This window comes from Chlorocebus sabaeus, chromosome 18, assembly GCF_047675955.1.
Source record: "Chlorocebus sabaeus isolate Y175 chromosome 18, mChlSab1.0.hap1, whole genome shotgun sequence".
Classification (NCBI taxonomy): domain Eukaryota; kingdom Metazoa; phylum Chordata; class Mammalia; order Primates; family Cercopithecidae; genus Chlorocebus; species Chlorocebus sabaeus.
Window position 1 is genome coordinate 32,696,657 of NC_132921.1, and position 19,235 is coordinate 32,715,891.

The window sequence follows — 19,235 nt, forward strand, 5'->3', positions numbered from 1 at the left end:
ATCCTGATCCTTCCACTGTGACCCTCAGACTCTTAATTATGCCCCACCAGGTCGTGCCACTGCCCCACTAGTCCATCTGATCTGTCCCCATCCTAGGATATCCTGAGTCTAAGCCCTGGTTTCTGCCAATGGCAAACAGGAAGATTTTATTATTAACAGCCTTTATTATTATTATCATTACTGGTTATTTGGTTTGACAAAGCACTTAGGCTCCCTGAGCTTTGCCTTAGCTAGAAAATAAGGATGGTAATACTTGCTGTTCTATCAACCGTATAAGATATTTGTGGCCACGCGCGGTAGCGCAGCCTGTAATTCCACTTTGAGAGGCCAGCGGGAGGGGCAGGGGGTAGGATCGCTTAAACCCAGGAGCAGGAGTTCCAGCCTGAGCAACATAGCGGGACCCCCTATCTCTTCAAAATTTGTTTTTAAATTAGCAGGGCGTGGTGGCGCAGGCTTTGTAGTCCCAGCTACTCTGGAGGCTGAGGCCCAGGAGGACGAGGTTGCAGGGAGCCCTCATCACGCCACTGCACTCCAGCCTGGGTGACAGAGCGAGACCTTGGCTCAAAAAAAGTCTGTGAGGTTCAGAGGTTGTGTGTGTGAAAATATCTTGGAAATTGTAAAGAATTACACAAATACAAGGTTTTCCTGTGATTATCACCGTTATCAAGATTAACCTAGAGATAGTACAAAATTTAAGCTTCCCAAAAAATGTTCGCTAACCTTTCTCGTACCTTTAGACCATTACAGGATATAAATAGCAAAGTCAACTGGAATTGTAATTAGAGCTTCGATTTTTCTTGGGCTAGAGGATTTTTCTGCCATTCTGATGAACCCTAGAGGAAGGGAGCAAGGTCAGTGCGGTTTGGCCGAGGGGCGGGGTGAGGACCGCGCAGGCTCAGCTTCTCGGCTGGAAGAGGAAGTCGCGAGTGCAGGCGTCTGCGGCCCCCATGGTGACCAGACGGACTTCCGTCGTACCCGCCCACCTCTACCTGCCCCTAACCCCCACGAGGCGCACCATGGCAACCAGACTTCTGCGTCGCGGAAGCGGTCCCGCAGGTCGCCACGGTTGGGGGAAACGCGGCGGACGCCGCCCCCATCCCGAAGGAGACTCGAAAATGTACAGCCAGCGGTTTGGCATCGTACAGCGGGAGGTTAAGGGCCCCACCCCCAAAGTGGTGATCATGGTAAGCACAGGATGTGTCTGCCGGACCCTTCAGCTTTCTCCATCTCTGCGCTCTCCAGGCCTGGCCGATCCCATTTCGGCCCCCCACCCGGGGCCTTCTCGAGGGGAACGGGTGTCGCCTGATGTAGTGGGCTGAATTTTGAAAGAAGGAAGATAAGGTCACTCACCTATCTACCCCACCTTTCACCCACTCATCCCCCTCTATTTTCATCCTTACAGCCTTTCATCTGCCCCCAAAGTTAAAATATTTAGGTTCTGTTTTTGGAGAATCACCACTAGGGATTTTAGAGTTTTTCAGTCTCCAAGACACCGGAAGGATGTCTGTCCCCCAGGCAGTGGCGAGTGTGTGTTATGGAAAGAGCACCCAGCCCAGAGACAGATCTGGGGGCAGGGCTGGCCTATGATTTGGAGCTGGTCTTTCACTCCTAGGAAAATCGTCTGGGGAAGGGGAATTAGGTTGTGAGTGGTTATAGCACCCAACGCCTTTCCTGTGCCAACTCAACCAGTAACCATTGCTGGACTGAAGTGTCCCTTCAGACCTGGGAAAAACAGGTGCCTGCCTCGAAGGCTAGAATGGTAGCAGGGCAGGGAAATATGCTTGCTGCAGAATTTGATAGTTCCTGCTGAGAACCTCAGATACTATTGGTCCATACATGTAGATTCCTTCATTTCTACAAACTAGTTTCTACCCACCAGAAAACTGCCATGTAGGCAGAGTTATTGCTTGAGCCCCTGCTGTGTACGCAGCATTGTGGGAGATACAGGGGTGAATACAATGATCCTAGAAGGTTAATCCTTTACTGAAGCCTGAGCCCTCCCTTCAAGGAGCTTATACAGGTTAAGTATCCCTTATCTGAAATGCTTGGGACCAGAGATGTCTAGAATTTCAGATTTCTTTTGGATTTTGGAAAACTTGCATATACATAATGTAATATCTTGGGGAGGAGACCCAAGTCTAAACACTGAATTTATCTATATTTCATTACCTCGAAGGTAATTTGATTTTCTCCTTGGGGGTGCTGAATAAATATGTGTCATTTTGACTGACCCCTTACATGAGGTCAGGTGTGAAATTTTCCACTTATGCCATCATGTGGGTGCTCAAAAAGCTTCAGATTTTGGAGCATTTCAGATTTCTTATTTTCAAATTAGGGGTGCTCAACTTGTAATCCAATTGCAAAAAAAATTATAATGAAACCACTAAAGGTTAACACGGTAAATAATGATGTGCTATATTGTCTGTGGTGTCACTTTATGGAAGAAAGATCAGTGATACAGTTGTATTATGCTCCACAGTGCACAGAGCAAACTTCAGTCAACCTATAGACCTGCTCCTTCTTTAGGTCTGAGTACTGCAAGATCTGGAGCTGGAAAGCAGTAGATGGGACACGTTAGTAGGCTGTAGGGTTCAAGGTGATAATTATAAACACACTTCATGAAGGACAGAAGATCTACTTTGGGTTCTGTATCCAAACACAGGGCTCAGGGGCTGAGCCATTGTTGGGTGCTATTACTTGTGTTGGGAACCAATAAGGAACAAAAAACAAACAAAATCACTAAACCAGAGAAGCAGGCCTGTTGAATACTTTGCACTTAAGAAGAATTAAGAGGAAAAGGAGGAGGTTAGAGTTGGTGCATCTGCTCCTCCAGTGTCTGAGTGTGATAAGAAAGATAGATGTTAGAGGTAGCAGAACTGTGTTGCAAGAATTAAAGCCACCAACAGATGAGAATTAGGCCCTAAACAATTCCCCAGGAGAAACATATGAAAAATGTAATGTCTGAAGTAATGGGACATCAAAAGGAGCAGCTATTTGATGAGTGTCTCCAAGGAATCCATTAGGAGGATACTTGTTTTGCTCATTTGACAGGTGAGAAAACTAAGATTCAAAGAGATTAAGTAACTTGCTCAATTCAGTTAGTAATGGACAGAGGCCAGAATCAAACCTAGGATGTAAAGCATTGTTCTTTAAGACAACCGAACTGTAAATTGTAATCCTAATAACTATAATTTGAGATGCTACAGTAACAAAAAGCCTTCAGTGACCTTGAAAACCCAAAGTAGTTAGTAAAATATCTTGTGTTTTCCTGACTTTAGCATGGTTTAGAGCTGTGATGTCCAATAGGTAGCCACTAGTCACATAAAGCATTTGAGCACTTGAAGTGTGCCTAGAGTCACATATTGACAAGATAATATTTTGGATATATTGGTTAAATAAAATATACTATCAAAATTAACTTACCCTGTTTCTTTTTACTTCTTTAAATGCAGCCACTTGAAAATTAAGAATTACATATCTATTTTGCATAATATTTATATTGAACAGTACAGATTTTGAACAATGCCACGACTGTGCCGGGATTGGCATCACCTTTTTTGAGAACTCCAGGTCATACCCCTAACTTATCAAGAGATTGGGTCCTTCCCAGACCGGAGTCCTTCACATGATTCCCAAGCCTTAAAAGGCTTCCTGACCCCATGGGTACTGCTCATGGTGTTTCTCACCTCTTCAACCAAAATATACCTCAGCCCTGTTTCCTGTCCTGACAGCTGGAGCCAGTGTTTCTAGATTATCTTGGTGTTTCATTCCTGTTCTCAGCCCACAGTGGGAGCCTTAATTCCTGCTGTGTATGCTGCCCAGGGTGCCACTGTGATCCTCCTTTGCTTTATTTTCACAGATCTATATTAATAAAATGCCATCAGTATTGGAGAACAGTCATCTAATTAACTGGCTGTAGGCTCCAAATAATTCTGACATGGATTAGCTACTTTCCGTGATATAACCCCCAACATCATCTTCTGTCTCCTTACCACCCCAGGCTTGCCTTATCTTGTTCAGCTAAATCTAGGTACCTCATGCCTACCCTGAGCCCTGAATCTTTTCATTAAACCGTCTTCAAGTGTTGATTTTCTTTCCTCAGGAGACTTCATTACAAACACGTAACCCGAGTATTTCTGGTAATCCTGATGGTGATACTCTAAATGTAAATGATCAGATTGACTTTCTCTCTCTGCCTCTTAAGAGTTTTGTTTCTATGAATCAGCACCCCAGTGTCTCACAACTCACCTAAGGATAACTTGATAAAACTGTTCCTGAAAATACAAAGCTCAAGACTATGGATTTCATGGTGGCTCCAGGAGGTGCAGAAATTGCATCAAGCCCACCCAGCAACATTGTTTCATTCATTCATTCATTCATTCATTCATTCATTCATTCATTCCTATTGAGAACCTCACTGTAGTAGGCATTATGTTCAATGCTAGGAATACAGAAAGGAAAAAGATACAGTCTATGTGATTTCATTAAGTGTATCTATATATATTCAAATGGTACATGCATTTCTAACTTTTTTAGTGGACATTTCTGTAAAAACAATACATTTACAGAAATTCAAAGTAGCCCAAAAGGTCAGGAACACACTGTTTGCATTAAAACTTCTGGGCACCCTAGAAATAGGAATAAAGTTCTACCACCAGCTTTTTTTCTTTTCCCTCCTTTCTTCCTCCCTCACTTCATTTCTTCCTTCTTAGTAAAAGATCTTTTATTGTCACAACTCATTATATATCCATATACATATACACACATATATAAACATATATACATGTATATACACATATATTCTATATATTCACATAATAGCATCTTTTCATTGAAAGTATTTTGATGTGATAACTATGGTGTCTGACCAGGAGAAATAATGTGGAATAATGGGTGGCTATGTCAACGTCAGGAATTAGAAGACCTCTAATTCTTGTTTTATCTGCCCTATTTGAAGCAAATTCAGCAAATCACTTAATGTCTCTGGGTTTGACTAGATAATCTCAACAGAGTCCTGTTCACATTTCTAACTTTGTAATTTCCATCAACTTTTTTCCAAATGGCACTTTAGAAATATTTGAGACTGTTTTGATGACATCTTAGGTATAGGCTCAGAGAATGAAACAAGTTACTCTTTAGGTGCATAAGCTGTATTCAGTTGTAGTAGGATGTATTAGTTTTTTATATCCAATTTTATTTAGTATGAGTATTGATTGAGAGCATAACTAATTGAAAATATGCAGTTGATTCTTTGGCTTATTATAAGTGATAGTTGGTTTTTGTTTTCAGAGACCCAAGCCTCCTAAAGGCCAAGGGGCTGAGCACCATCTAGAAAGAATCCGACGCAGCCATCAGAAACATAATGCTATTTTGGCTTCCATTAAGTCAAATGAGCGGGATCGCTTGAAAGTTGAGTGGGACCAGCACAATGACTGCAAGTTTTTGGACAGCCTTGTGCGAGCAAGAATCAAGGATGCCGTGCAAGGGTTTATCATTAACATTGAAGAAAGACGAAATAAGTAAGGCTCACAAACCTGGGACCCAAACCATGAAATATTCCTAAAACCACAATTTGAGATTGACCAGTCAAAAATCAAATTTAGGAAGGATCATGGCTGAGATATATTAAATCCATAGCTATTGCTGGTTAATATTTTTAATATTTTTCTTGTGGTAACCTATGTTTTGATGAAAAACAATATATTGTTTCATGTTTCATTATTTTGATTGAAACCTGTTCATTTTACTCTTTTGTTAAAAATATATATTTCATATCTTATTTATATGTGACCAAATAAAATATGGTGCAGTTGGTTGGGCTTAGTGGGTCATGCATATAATCCTACCACTTTGGGAGGCTGAGGGGGGAGGATTGTTTGAGCCCAGGAGTTTGAGACCGGCCTGGGCAACATAGTGAGACCCCATCTCTACAAAAAAATTTAAAAATAGCTGGGCATAGGGGCCTCTGGCTGTAGTCCCAGCTGTTCAGGAGGCTGAGGTGGGAGGATCACCTGAGCCCAGGAGGTCAAGTCTAGAGTGAGCCATGATCACAGTGCACTCTAGCCTGGGTGACAGAGCGAGACCCTGTCTCAAAAAAACAAAACAAAACAAAACAAAACAAACCAACTAGTCTTATTTTATGGAAGACTGCAATGATCTTTCTCTTCTTACAAATTAGACCTATAATTCTGAAATTGAATATAACAAAAATCAATAAAATTTTGCATGTAGCATGACAGTTTTTTTTTTTTTTTTTTTTTTTTTTTGGCTTTTTGTTTCAGGCTACGTGAACTTTTAGCATTAGAAGAAAATGAGTATTTTACAGAAATGCAATTGAAGAAAGAAACCATTGAGGAGAAAAGAGATAGGATGAGAGAGAAAACTAAATTACTAAAAGAGAAGAATGAAAAAGAGAGGCAGGATTTTGTGGCTGAAAAGCTAGACCAGCAATTCAGGTAATGAAATCAGAAAACACACAAACAGAATCCAAAGTTGGTACTTTAAAATGGATTTGAGAATGCTAATTTAAAGTAAATTAGTCTTAAGAGAATATACACAGTAGTAACTTTAAGTCTTGGCAGTATATTGCATATCATTGAATAATACAATGTGTGCTTGAGAACTATGTTCTAATGTTCTGTGCTTGCTTCTCAGTTAGAATGGAAGTAACAAAGGAGATTATGTTACTGAACTTTAGGTATTAACCTCACCCTTGCTGTTGGCAGGAAGTTGTTCAAAAGCTCCTATGCCAAGAAATCTTTGGTAAAGTTGGGCTCTCCCCCTACTGCTATAGTCTCTACCTGCGTGTGCTTGGGTTCCCTGGGGGGTTTTTTTTGGTTGTCGTTTTTGAGACAGGGTCTTGCTCTGTCACCCAGGCTGGAGTGCAGTGGCATGATCATGACTACAACCTCCACCTCCTGAGCCTGAAGTGATCCTCCCACCTCAGCTTCCCAAGTAGCTGGGACTACAGGCATGCACCACCTTGCCCAGCTAATTTTTTGTATTTTTTGTAGAGATGGGGATTTCATCATGTTGCGCAGGGTGGTCTTGAACTCCTGGACTCAAGTGATCCACTTACCTCAGCCACCCAAAGTATTGGGATTACAGGCATGAGCCACCATGCCCGGCTCTCTCTCCTCTCTTCTTTATTGTCTGTTTCCTTGCCTGGTATTCTGATCACTGGGGTCTGATCACCTGGGCTTATAAGGCACTTCCTGACCCAGACCCATGGTGACCCTCAGTTTTCAGATCCCTGGTCTTTACTGTACTCAATCTGGTCCTGTGGTTGCCTCCATATCCCTTTTCATTGTGGTTTTCCATCGTCGGATACTCTTGCGTCTATGCCCTGATAGACTACCCACTACTGTGCACTTACAGAGGGGAGATTTGTATGGGAATGCCCAAGAGTGATCCTCTGAGATGATCTATAGTGTTATATAATTAGAAGCTTAGCAGGTGCTTTTAATATCACAAACCAAGACATTCCTTACCTCTAAAGCAAAAATATACTAAAAAGTCTCCCTCCCTAAAGCTACAGCTCTTAGAGCAAGAGCTATTATATATTTATAATGTTATTATAATTCCTCAGTTATATTTTTAGTGCTTCTGATACTTCTAAGGAGTCCGAACATTAAGAATTGCTGTTATTTGGCTGGGCACAGTGGCTCACACCTATAATCCCAAGCACTTTGATCACTTGAGGCCAGGAGTTTGAGACCAGCCTGGGCAACATAGTGGGACCTTATTTCTACAAAAAATAAAAAAAAATGGCCAGGCGCGGTGGCTGACGTCTGTAATCCCAGCACTTTGGGAGGCTGAGGTGGGCAGATTACCTGAGGTCAGGAGTCCAAGACCAGCCTGGCCAACATGGTGAAACCCTGTCTCTACTAAAAATACAAAAATTAGATGGGCATGGTGGCACACGCCTGTAATCCCAGCTACTCGGGAGGCTGATGCAGGAGAATTGCTTAAGCCCAAGAGGCAGAGGTTGCAGTGAGCCGAGATGGTGCCACTGTACTCCAGTCTGGCCAACAGAGTGACACTGTCAAAAAAATATATATATAAAAAATATATAAGCATATATATTAATATATATATTTTTCCAATTCCAAACATATTTTTTATATATATATATAAATTCGCTGGGCATGGTAGCACATGCCTCTAGTCCTAGCTACTCGGGAGGCTGAGACAGCAGGATCACTTGAGCCCAGGAGTTCGAGGTTACAGTGAGCTGCAACTACAGCACTGGACTCTAGCCTGGGCAACAGACTGAGACCCTGTCACTAAAAAAAAAAAAAATTGCCATTATACTTCTCAGGATATTTTGTTCATTTTGCCCCTTTATTCTTTTCTTTTTTAAAATTGTTGTGGGTAGATAGTAGCTGTGTATATTTATGGAGCACATGAGATGTTTTGATACAGGCATACAATGTAAAATAAGCACATCATGGAGAATGGGGTAGCCATCCCCTCAAGCATTTATCTTTTGAGTTACAAATAATCCAATTATACTCTTTAAGTTATTTTAAAATGTACAATTAAGTTATTATTGACTATAGTCTTCCTGTTGTGCTATCAAATAGTAGGTCTTATTCATTTATTCTTTTTTTTTTTTTGGTACCCATTAACTGTCCCCACCTCCACCCCCAACCCCCCACTATCCTTCCCAGCCTCTGGTAACCATCCTTCTCTATCTCCATGAGTTCAATTGTTTTGATTTTTAAATCCCACAAATTTGTGAGAACATGCAATATTTGTCTTTCTGTGCCTGGCTTATTTCACTTAACATAATGACCTGCAGTTCCATCCATGGTGTTATAAATGACTGGATTTCATGTTTTGTTATAGCTGAATAGTACTCCATTGTGTATGTGTACCACATTTTCTTTATCCATTCATCTGCTGATGGACACTTAGGTAGCTTCCAAATCTTAGCTGTTGTAAACAGCACTACAACAAACATAGGAGTGCAGCTATCTCTTCAATATACTGATTTCCTTTCTTTTGGACCTATACCCAGCAGTGGGATTGCTGGATCTTATGGTAGCTCTATTTTTAGTTTTTTGAGGAACCTCCAAACTGTTCTCCATAGTGGTTGTATTACATTCCCACAAGCAGTGTACAAGGGTTCCCTTTTCTCCACATACTCACCAGGATTTGTTACTGCCAATCTTTTGGATATAAGCCATTTTAACTGGGGTGAAATGATATCTCACTGTAGTTTTGATCTGCATTTCTCTGATGATTCGTGATGTTGGGCACCTTTTCATATGCGTGTTTGCCATTCGTATGTCTTCTTTTGAGAAATGTCTGTTGAAATCTTTTGCCCATTTTTTGATTGGATTATTGGACTTTTTCTTATAGAGTTGTTTGAGCTCCTTATATATTCTGGTTATTAATCTCTTTTCAGAGGGATAGTTTGCAAATATTTTCTCCCATTTTGTGGGTTTTCTCTTCACTTTGTTGATTGTATCTTTTGCTGTGCAGAAGCTTTTTAACTTGATATGATCCCATTTGTCCATTTTTGCTTTGGTTGTCTGTGCTTGTAGGGTATTGCTCAAGAAATCTTTGCCCAGACCAATGTCCTAGAGATTTTTCCCTAATGTTTTCTTGTAGTAGTTTCATAGTTTGAGGTCTTAAATTTAAGTCTTGGATCTATTTTGATTTGATTTTTGTATATGATGAAAGATAGGGTCTATTTTCATTCTTTTGCATATGCATATCCAGTTTTCCCAGCATCATATATTGAAGAGATGTCTTTTCCCAGTGCATGTTCTTGGCTCCTTTGTCAAAAATGAGTTCACTGTAAGTGTGTAGATTTGTTTCTGGGCTCTCTATTCTTTTTCATTGGTTTAAGTGTCTGTTTTTATGCCAGTACTGTGCTGTTTGAGGTACTATAGCTCTGTAGTATAATTTGAAGTCAGGTAATGTAATTCCTCCAGATTTGTTATTTTTGCTTAGAATAGCTTTGGCTATTCTGGATCTTTTGTGGTTCCATACAAATTTTAGGATTATTTTTTCTTTTCTTTTTGTCTTTTCTTATTTTATTTTATTTTATTTCATTTTATTTTGAGACAGGGTCTCACTCGGTTGTCCAGGCTGGAGTGCATGTTGCCCAGGCTGGAATGCACTTACAGGATCTCAGCTCACTGCAACTCTGCCTCCCAGGTTAGGTTCAAGCAGTTCTCCTGCCTCAGCCTCCCAAGTAGCTGGGACCACAGATGTGTAATGCCACACTCAGCTAATTTTTGTATTTTTAATAGAGATGGGATTTTCCCATGTTGCCCAGGCTGGTCTCGAACTCCTAGTCTCAAGTGATCCACCCACCTTGGCCTCCCAAAGTGCAGGGATTACAGGCATGAGCAACTGTTTTTTCTATTTCTGTGAAGAATGTTTTTGGTATTTTGATAGGGATTGCATTTTGTCTGTAGATTGCTTTGGACAGTATAGACATTTTAATAATATTGATTCTTCCAATCCAAGAACATGGAATATTTGTCAATTTTTTGGTGTCCTCTTCTATTTGTTTCATCAGTGTGTTATGGTTTTCATTGTAGAGATCTTTCACTTCTTTGGTTAATTCCTAGGTATTTAATTTTATTTGCGGCTTTTGTAAATGTGATTACTTTTTAAATTTCTTTTTCACTTTGTTCACTGTAAGCATATAGAAATGCTATTGATTTTTGTATGTTGATTTTGTATCCTGCAACTTTACTGAATTTGTTTAGCAGTTCTAAGAGTTTTCTTGTGGAGTCTAGATTTTTCCAAATATAAGATCATGTCATCTGCAAACAAGGATAATTTGACTTCTTACTTTGCAATTTGGATGTCCATTATATCTTTCTCTTGTCTGATTGCTGTAGCTAGGACTTCCAGTACTATGTTGAATAATAGTAGTGATGGTGCATTTTGCCCCTTTTTTTCAGACACATCTCTCAGTGCAGTGATGATCACATGATATGACCCATGGAATGCCCTAAATCATCGATTTCATCTGTCTTTTAATTTTAGAGTAACTGGCTAGGGTTCTTACATTCAGAAGGGATTTTTAAAGTCCAAATATTACTTGGAAGTGTTTAAAACATAGCCATTAGCATTCATTCATTCAGTAAATATGTTCGGGCTCCTACTTTATGCCAGGCTCTGTGACAGTGAGTGTCACTTAGTTTGTTAGGTCATCTAGTATGAGTGGGGCAGGGTGTCTGTCATGTTAAGCCAGATTCAAGAATGGATGATCCAAAAATACCTGAGTTTAAATCTGGTGGAATACAGAAGGCATAGAAGAGTTCATTTTTCATAGCACTCAAAATTTGAGTAGACCGGAAATCCAAAGGTCAACAGATGGGAAAAGGAAAAAAATGAAGTCTGTGGAGGGATCAAGACATGGTGCAGAGAAAAGCTTCTTCCATCTGCTTTTTCTGCCATGAAGTCGCTATTAATAATGTGGACAGCCCTAAACCCTCAACCCTCCTACGAGAGGCCAGAAGGAAAAGTAAGCCATTGCAGTGAGTAGTGGATACAAGTTGCAGATGCAGCCGCTAAAAGTAAATTCAGACTGCTAAAAGGAGAGGGAACTGGAAGGTTCAGGGCTTGGGGAGCTGCTGAAGGAGGGCAGTGAAGAAACCCAGAGTGGTAATGCACAGGGCCAGAAGCAACTTGCCACCCTACTTGTCTTGTAGATGGATAACTGAGTTCTACAGGTAGGGGTTTGTCTAGGTCTTAAGCTTGAGGTGACCAAAAGAGGATTAGACTTGGATTTTCAAGCCTGTGTAAAGCATGCATTCATACCCTGTCCTCAGTGGGATTTGGACATCTTTGCTACTGGTTGCTGGGGGGAAAAGATGCTGTGAGTGGAAAATGGTATATTAGCCAAGTGACTTTCAATGGACCATTCATTTATTTTCTACTCCCTAGTAAATTTCTCTTAATACAGTAAGAAAACCAAATGGTTCACAAGTGGTTATGCTTTTAAGATGTATGGATTTAGCAACATTTTACAGATTTCACTTGTATAACTGAGTTTTTGCTAGTTAGATGAATTGTTAAAATTTTTAAAGAAACAAATGTATCCTATAGTGTTGTAATTTGACAACAAATTGTTTTTAATGTTTTGACTGCAACACTGCCAACTTCTCAACATAGATTAGCAAACATACTTTTGAGTAAGGATGCGTTATTAGACCCTGTTACTGAAAATATACTTGAGGCTTTAATACGTATATTAACATAAAGCAGAATGAAAATTTTCCTCTTCTTTTTCTTGTGCTTTTTTTTTTTTTTTGTATTCCATTGTGTAAATATACCACAATTTATTTGTTTTCCTGGTGACAGTCATTTCAGTTATTTTCAGTTTGGGACTCTTATGAATAAAGCTATGATGAATAGACATGTCCTTTGATGGCATATGCATTCATTTCTCTTTGATATATTCAGTGGCATTTGTAGAATATTTGATACCTGCAGTAGATCATTTTTAGTGATCCCTATTATACAGCGAAATTGTTTTCAGCAATAGTAATGAAATGAAATGGATAATAATGACAAGAAAAAATTACCAGTGGTTTTGTTTTGGTTTTAATTTTTAATTTTAAATAATTATATGTTTACAGAAAGTGCACAGATAGTACAGAGATTCCATTTACCTTTCACCTAGCTTCCCCCAATGGTTCTATCTTACATAATCGTAATACAATATTAAAACAAGGAAATTGACAGTCGTGCAAGGTGTGTGTATAATTCTGTGCCATTTTATCACCTGTAGATCTGTGTAACCACCACTACAATCAAGATACAGAACTACTCCATCACTGCAAAAATCTCCTTCACGTTATCCTTCTAGAGTCATGCTCACTACTCTCACCCCTATCCCCCATCATTCCTAACCCTGGCAACAACTAATCTCTATCCCCATAATTTCATCATTTTAAGAATGTTATATAAATGGAATCACACAATATGCGATCTTTAGAGATTGGCCTTTTTCACTCAACATAATGCCTTTGAGGTCCATCCAAGTTGTTGGAGGTATTGCTAGTTTGTCCTTTTTATTGCTGAGTCATATTCCATTGCATGAATGTACCTCAGTTTGGTTAAACCATTCACTTACGGAAGGACATTTTGGTTGTTTCTAGTTTTGCTCTATTGTAAGTAAATCTGACAGGAACGTTTGTGTACAGGTTTTTGTGTGAGCATATGTTCTCATTTATTGAGGATAATTATCATATACTATTGCTGGATTATATGCAAATTTTGTTTTGTTTTGTTTGAGACAGAGTTTCACTCTTGTTGACTGGGCTGGAGTGAAATGGTGTGATCTCAGCTCACTGCAGCCTCTGCCTCCTGGGTTTAAGCGATTCTGCTACCTCAGCCTCCCGAGTAGCTTGGATTACAGGCATGCACCGCCAAGCCCGGCTAAATTTTTGTATTTTTAGTGGAGGTGTGGGTTCTCCATGTTGATCAGGCTGGTCTCGAACTCCCAACCTCAGGTGATCCGTCCGCCTCAGCCTCCCAAAGTGCTGAGATTACAGGCGTGAGCCACGACTGCCAGCCGTAAATGTATTTTTTTTTTTAATAAACACTAAACTATTTTCTAGAGTAGCCGTACCATTTTATAGTCCTACCAGCAGTATATGAGACATCCAATTTTTCCACATCCTGGTCCTTTTGGTGGTGGCGTTATTGGTTTTTTGTTTGGTTTTATTTTGTTTTTGCTTTTAGCTGTTCTAACAGGCGTGCTGTGATATCTCATCATGGGCTTAACTGGTATTTACCTAATGGCTGGTGATGTTTAGCAACTTTTCATGTGCTTATTTTCCATCTGTACATTTTCTTTGGTGAAATGTTTCTTTATATCTTTTGCCCATTTTCTAATTAGATTTTTAGAATTTAGATTGTTTTAGCTGTTAAGTTTTTACCTTTTCTTTTTAGCTGTTAAGTTTTGAGAATTCTTCATGTATTCTAGATAGAACTTCTTTGTCCAATATGTGATTTTTTCCCCCTAGACTATAGCTTATCTTTTTTTTTTTTCATGTTTTAAATGGTTTTTTCTTTTTTTCCCCAGTCATTGAGCAGTCCTGTCTTATTTGTCCTATTAAAAGGATCTTTTACAGAGCAAAATTTTTTAATATTAATGAAATCAAATTTATCAATATTTCTTTTATGGATTGTATTTTTGGTACATTATGAAATTTCTTTTTAAATGCCCTGTAATTATACACAGTTAATGATTAGACCTCAGATTAAGGTAGGCATTTCGGGGGTTTGTTTTGGGGTGTTTTTATTAACGAATAACCTAGGATATTTGGTCAGAATGCCTGTGGATCAGAGGTAGTCTTGCCTCTGTCAGTTGCTGGCAGAGGTGATACAATGAAGCACCAAGGAATGCAAACTCCAGGGCCACACTGCCAGCTCTTCAGTCCCAGTTCTACCACATATGAAATGGACAAACTTGGGTAAGATGCTTAACTGCTGTGTGCTTCCATTTCCTCATCTGTAAACCAAGGGTAATAAAAATAATAAAAACGAACTTGCAGTAATGTTCATTGCCATATTGATTGTTATGAAGATTACAAGAGTTCATATGTGTTGAAGTGCTTAGAATAGTGTCTGGAAGATAATAAGCACTTAATAACTTTTGCTAATAATATTCCTACTACTGGCTGTGTGACTTGGGAAGACACTTAGGCTCCCTGAGTTTCCGTTGCCCTGACTCTAAGATGGGGATGATAGCTGCTACCTGTAAACTATAAAGCAGTCACAAACATAAAGTTTTCCTCTTATCAATGATTGTTATCATTAGAATAGATAGATATTCTATCATTCAATTTATTTTTTTTAGAGACAGGGTCTTACTGACCTAGAGTGCAGGCTAGAATGCATTGGTACGGTCCTAGCTCACTGCAGCCTCAAACTCCTGAGTTTGAGTGGTCTTCTTGCCTCAGTCTCCCAAGTAGCTAGGACTACAGGTGTGTGCCACCATGCCCAGCTATTTTTTAAAAAATTTTGTAGAGACAAGGTCTCACTGTGTTGCCCAGGCTAGTGCTGGTCTCCAGGGATCCTCTTGCCTTGGCCTCCCAAAGTGTTGGGATTACAGATATGAGTCACCATGCCTGGCCAGATATCCTGTCTATATATAGTGAGCATCTCAGCCTGGTGTGGTGGCTTATGCCTGTAATCCCAGCGCTTTGGAAGGCTGAGGCAGGAGAATCACTTCAGGCTACGAGTTTGAGACCAGCCCTGGCAACATAGTGAGACCCTGTCTCTACAAAAAAAATTTTTTTTAATTAGCCAGACATGTTGACATGTGATTATAGTCTCCGCTACTTGGGAGGCTAAGGTGGGAGGATCACTTGAGGCCAGGAGTTCAAGGATACAATGAGCCATGATCACGCCACTGCATTCCAGCCTGGGCGACAGAGTGATACCTTGTCTCTTAAAAAAAAAAAGTGAGCAGCCAGGCATGGTGGCTCACACCTGTAATCCCAGCACTTTGGGAGGTGGAGGCGGGCAGATCACAATGTCAGGAGATCAGGACCATCCTGGCTAACAAGGTGAAACCCCATCTGTACTAAAAATCCAAAAAAATTAGCCAGGCATGGTGGTGGGCGCCTGTAGTCCCAGCTACTCAGAAGGCTGAGGCAGGAGAATGGCATGAACCTGAGAGGCAGAGCTTGCAGCGAGCCAAGATGGTGCCACCACACTCCAACCTGGGCAATAGAGTGAGACTCTGTCTCAAAAAAAAAAAAAAAAAAAAAAGAATGTAAGCATCCCTAAAGTAGAGGTTCTCAAAGTCAAGTGAATAGGTCAATCATTGGGGTTAACAGGTTGAGTTTTTGATCCAAGGTCACACAGGAAACGGAGTCAGGGCTGCCTTTGCTTGACTCCAGTTTCCATAGTCAGACTGTGCCATCCTGGTGCTTGCCTCCCTGCTGCTCCCTCATGTTTCCTGTGCTCCGATGGCCTGCATCCAGGTCTTTCATTTTTCCTTGCTTCATTGTGTGACTGTACAGATGTGTGCTTCAATAGAGCAGTGCCTCATGAAAGGCTGTGTTTTGTCTTTTTAAAATTTTCCTTTCAGGGAACGCTGTGAGGAGCTCCGTGTTGAATTGTTCTGTATCCATCAGAAGAAGGTGTGTGAGGAGCGGAAAGCACAGATTGCATTTAATGAGGAGCTGAGGAGGCAAAAGCTGGTGGAAGAGCAGATGTTCTCCAAGCTCTGGGAGGAAGACCGATTAGCCAAGGAAAAGCGGGAAGCCCAAGAGGCGAGGAGACAGAAAGAGCTGATGGAGAACACACGCCTGGGGCTGAATGCCCAGATCACCAGCATCAAGGCACAAAGGCAGGCAGCACAGCTGCTGAAGGAAGAGGAGGCGCGCCTCGTGGTGGGCCTTTAAAATACTTGTTAGAGGGTGATCAACGCCATGGGTATAGCACAGTTTGCAGGCCTGTTACTGTACAGTTTGTCTGATGGCTTGGGCTAGTTCACAGGCACATTTCCAATTTTGGACTCTTAGTGCTGTTTAATAATGTATCCAAATGTATGGTACAGAGTACATAGAAGAGTCACATGTGGAAGGCCAGCACACCCACAGGCAGCGAATGGTGGTAGACGATGGGTACTGGGATTAAAAGTGGTTTCTCTTTATACTTTCCTGTTTTCAACTCTACAACGATTTATTACATTATAATCACACATACCCCGGCAATTTTCACAGTTTTATTGCTGATTCAACTATGAAAAGGCAAGTTTTCTTTCTTATAGCCTCTCTAAATCCAGGTGTGTGTGTATTTCCAGAAATCCTTTATTCCTGTCTCCTAAATCAAATGCATTAACTTGTCTTGGTCCAACTGTACTGATGCATTATCTTTATTATGATTCTACTTTAGGAAAGTAACAACGCACAGATTAAACATGAGAATGAACAGGATAAACTAAAGAAACAGAAGGCAAAGCAGGAAACTAGGACCATTTTGCAAAAAGCCCTACAGGACAGGATAGAACATATTCAGCAGGACTACAGAGAAGAACAGGACTTGAACATGAAGCTCGTGCAAAGGGCCCTTCAAGACTTACAGGAAGAGGCAGATAAAAAGAAACAAAAAAGAGTAAGACTTTTTTTTTTCATGCCTGCTACCTGCTGGAAGGGATTTGTGAGTTCTCAGTCTTTTGGAAGACGGCTACAAATATATAACAGTGCTACTCTGAGTGTGGTCCACCAGCCAACAGCATCAGCACCATCTGGGAAAATGTTAGAAACAGAAATTCACAGGCTCCAGAATCAGGATCTCCCAATCAAAATCATGACAGGGACAGGAAATCTGTGTTTCAGCACACTCCCCCAGGTGATTCTGATGCTAACTAATGTTTGAGAACTCCTGGAATTTGAGGAAGACATCACTGAGAAAGTGACATTTGAGTTGAACCTTAAAGGATATGTGAAGTTTGGTCAGGCAAAAAGAGTAGGGAAAGGCATTCAGTATTGATTTAGCTACCTGTACCTTTGGAATTTGGATTGAACTTTTAAGAGTGTTTTGTTTCTCCCACAGGTGCTTTTTCTTGTTTTTACCTGGTTCTTAGTGTACATGTGCTTTGTTTTTTAATTAAACTTCTCTCTCTCTCTCTTTTTTTTTTTTTTTTTTTTTAAGACAGTGTCTCACTCTGTAACCCAGGCTGGAGTGCAGTGGCATAATCATGGTTCACTGTAGCCTCGCCCTCCTGGGCTCAAGCAATCCTCCCACCTCAGCCTCCCGAGTAGCTGGGACTACAGACACCCACCACCTAGCCTGGCTAATTTATGTATTTTTTGTAGAGACAGCGTTTTGCCAAGTTGCCCAGGCTGGTCTGGAGTGGGCTCAAGTGAACCTCCCACCTTGGCCTCCTAAAGTGCTGGGATTACAGGTGTGAACCACTGTGCCTGGATAAACTTCATTTTGATATGATTGTAGATTCATATGCAGTTTTAAGAAATAATACAGAGAGATTCTTTGTACCCATTACTCTGGTTCCCTCAATGGTAATATCTTGCAAAACTATAGTACCATGCCAGTCAGGATGTTGACATTGATATAATCAAGATACTGAACATCTCATCACCACCAGGATTTCTCATATTGACCTTTTATAGTCACACCTACTTCCCTTTTGCCCCACCCCCTTCTTAACCCTGTTCTTCATTTCTATAATTTTATTATTTTGGGAATGTTATATTAGTAGAATCATATAGTATGTAATCTTTTCAGATAGTCTTTTTCACTTAGCATAACCCTCAGGAGATTTGTCCAACTTTTTGGATCTATCAGTAGTTGTTTATTTTTATTTTTATTAAAAAAAAATTTTTTTTTTGAGACAGTCTTGCCTTGTCACTCAGGCTGGAGTGCAGTGGTGTGATCTCAGCTCCCTGCAGCCTCAGCTTCCCAGGCTCAATTGATAACTTCAACCTCAACCTCCTGAGTCGTTGGGACTACAGGTGCAAGTCACCATGCCCAGCTAGTTTTCTTATTTTTTGAGGAGATGGGGTCTCACTATGCTGCCCAGGCTGGTCTTGAACTCCTGGGCTCAAGTGATCCTCCTGCCTTGGCCTCCCAAAGTGTTGGGATTACAAGCATGAGCCACTGCGCCCAGCCTTCTTTTTATTCTTTTTTTTTTTTTGAGATAGAACTTCGCTCTTGTCACCCAGGCTGGAGTGCCATGCCGTGATCTCAGCTCACTGCAACCTCCGCCTCATGGGTTCAAGCGCTTTTCCTGTCTCAGCCTCCTGAGTAGCTGGGATTACAGGCATGTGCCACTGCGTCTGGCTAATTTTTGTGTTTTTTAGTAGAGACAGGGTTTCGCCATGTTGGCCAGCCTGGTCTCAAACTCCTGACCTCAGATGATCCAGCCGCCTCGGCCTCCCAGTTTATTCTTGAGTAGTATTTATGGTATAGATTTACTGCAGTTTGTTTAGCCATTCACCTGTTGAAGGACATTTGAGTTGTTTCCAGGTTATGACTGTTTTGAGTAAAGCTGCTATAATCATTTGAGTACAGGTTTTTCTGTCAACTCATTCTCAATTTTTTTTTTTTTTCTTTGACAGAGTCTCGCTCTGTCACCCAGGCTGGAGTGCAGTGGCGTGGTCTCGGCTCACTGTAACCTCCACCTCCCGGGTTCAAGTGATTCTCCTGCCACAGCCTCCTGAGTATCTAGGATTACAGGTGTGGCTACCATGCCCGGCTAATTTTTTTTTTGTATTTTTAGT

The 19,235-nt window shown here is 40.7% G+C and overlaps 1 protein-coding gene across 2 annotated transcripts in view; it reads left to right on the top strand.

Moving 5' to 3' along the window:
* Positions 1–2: 2 nt before the first annotated feature.
* The window catches only part of CFAP53 (cilia and flagella associated protein 53), a 42,846-nt gene continuing 23,613 nt past the window's right edge, over positions 3–19,235 (top strand). For both annotated transcript variants that reach the window (XM_007974047.3, XM_007974048.3), the window contains exons 1-5: positions 3–1,184; positions 5,290–5,519; positions 6,282–6,455; positions 16,079–16,382; positions 16,888–17,106. In XM_007974047.3, the coding sequence (XP_007972238.2) occupies positions 948–1,184; positions 5,290–5,519; positions 6,282–6,455; positions 16,079–16,382; positions 16,888–17,106 (1,164 nt within the window). In that variant the 5' untranslated portion in view covers positions 3–947. The remainder of the gene's footprint in view (positions 1,185–5,289; positions 5,520–6,281; positions 6,456–16,078; positions 16,383–16,887; positions 17,107–19,235) is intronic.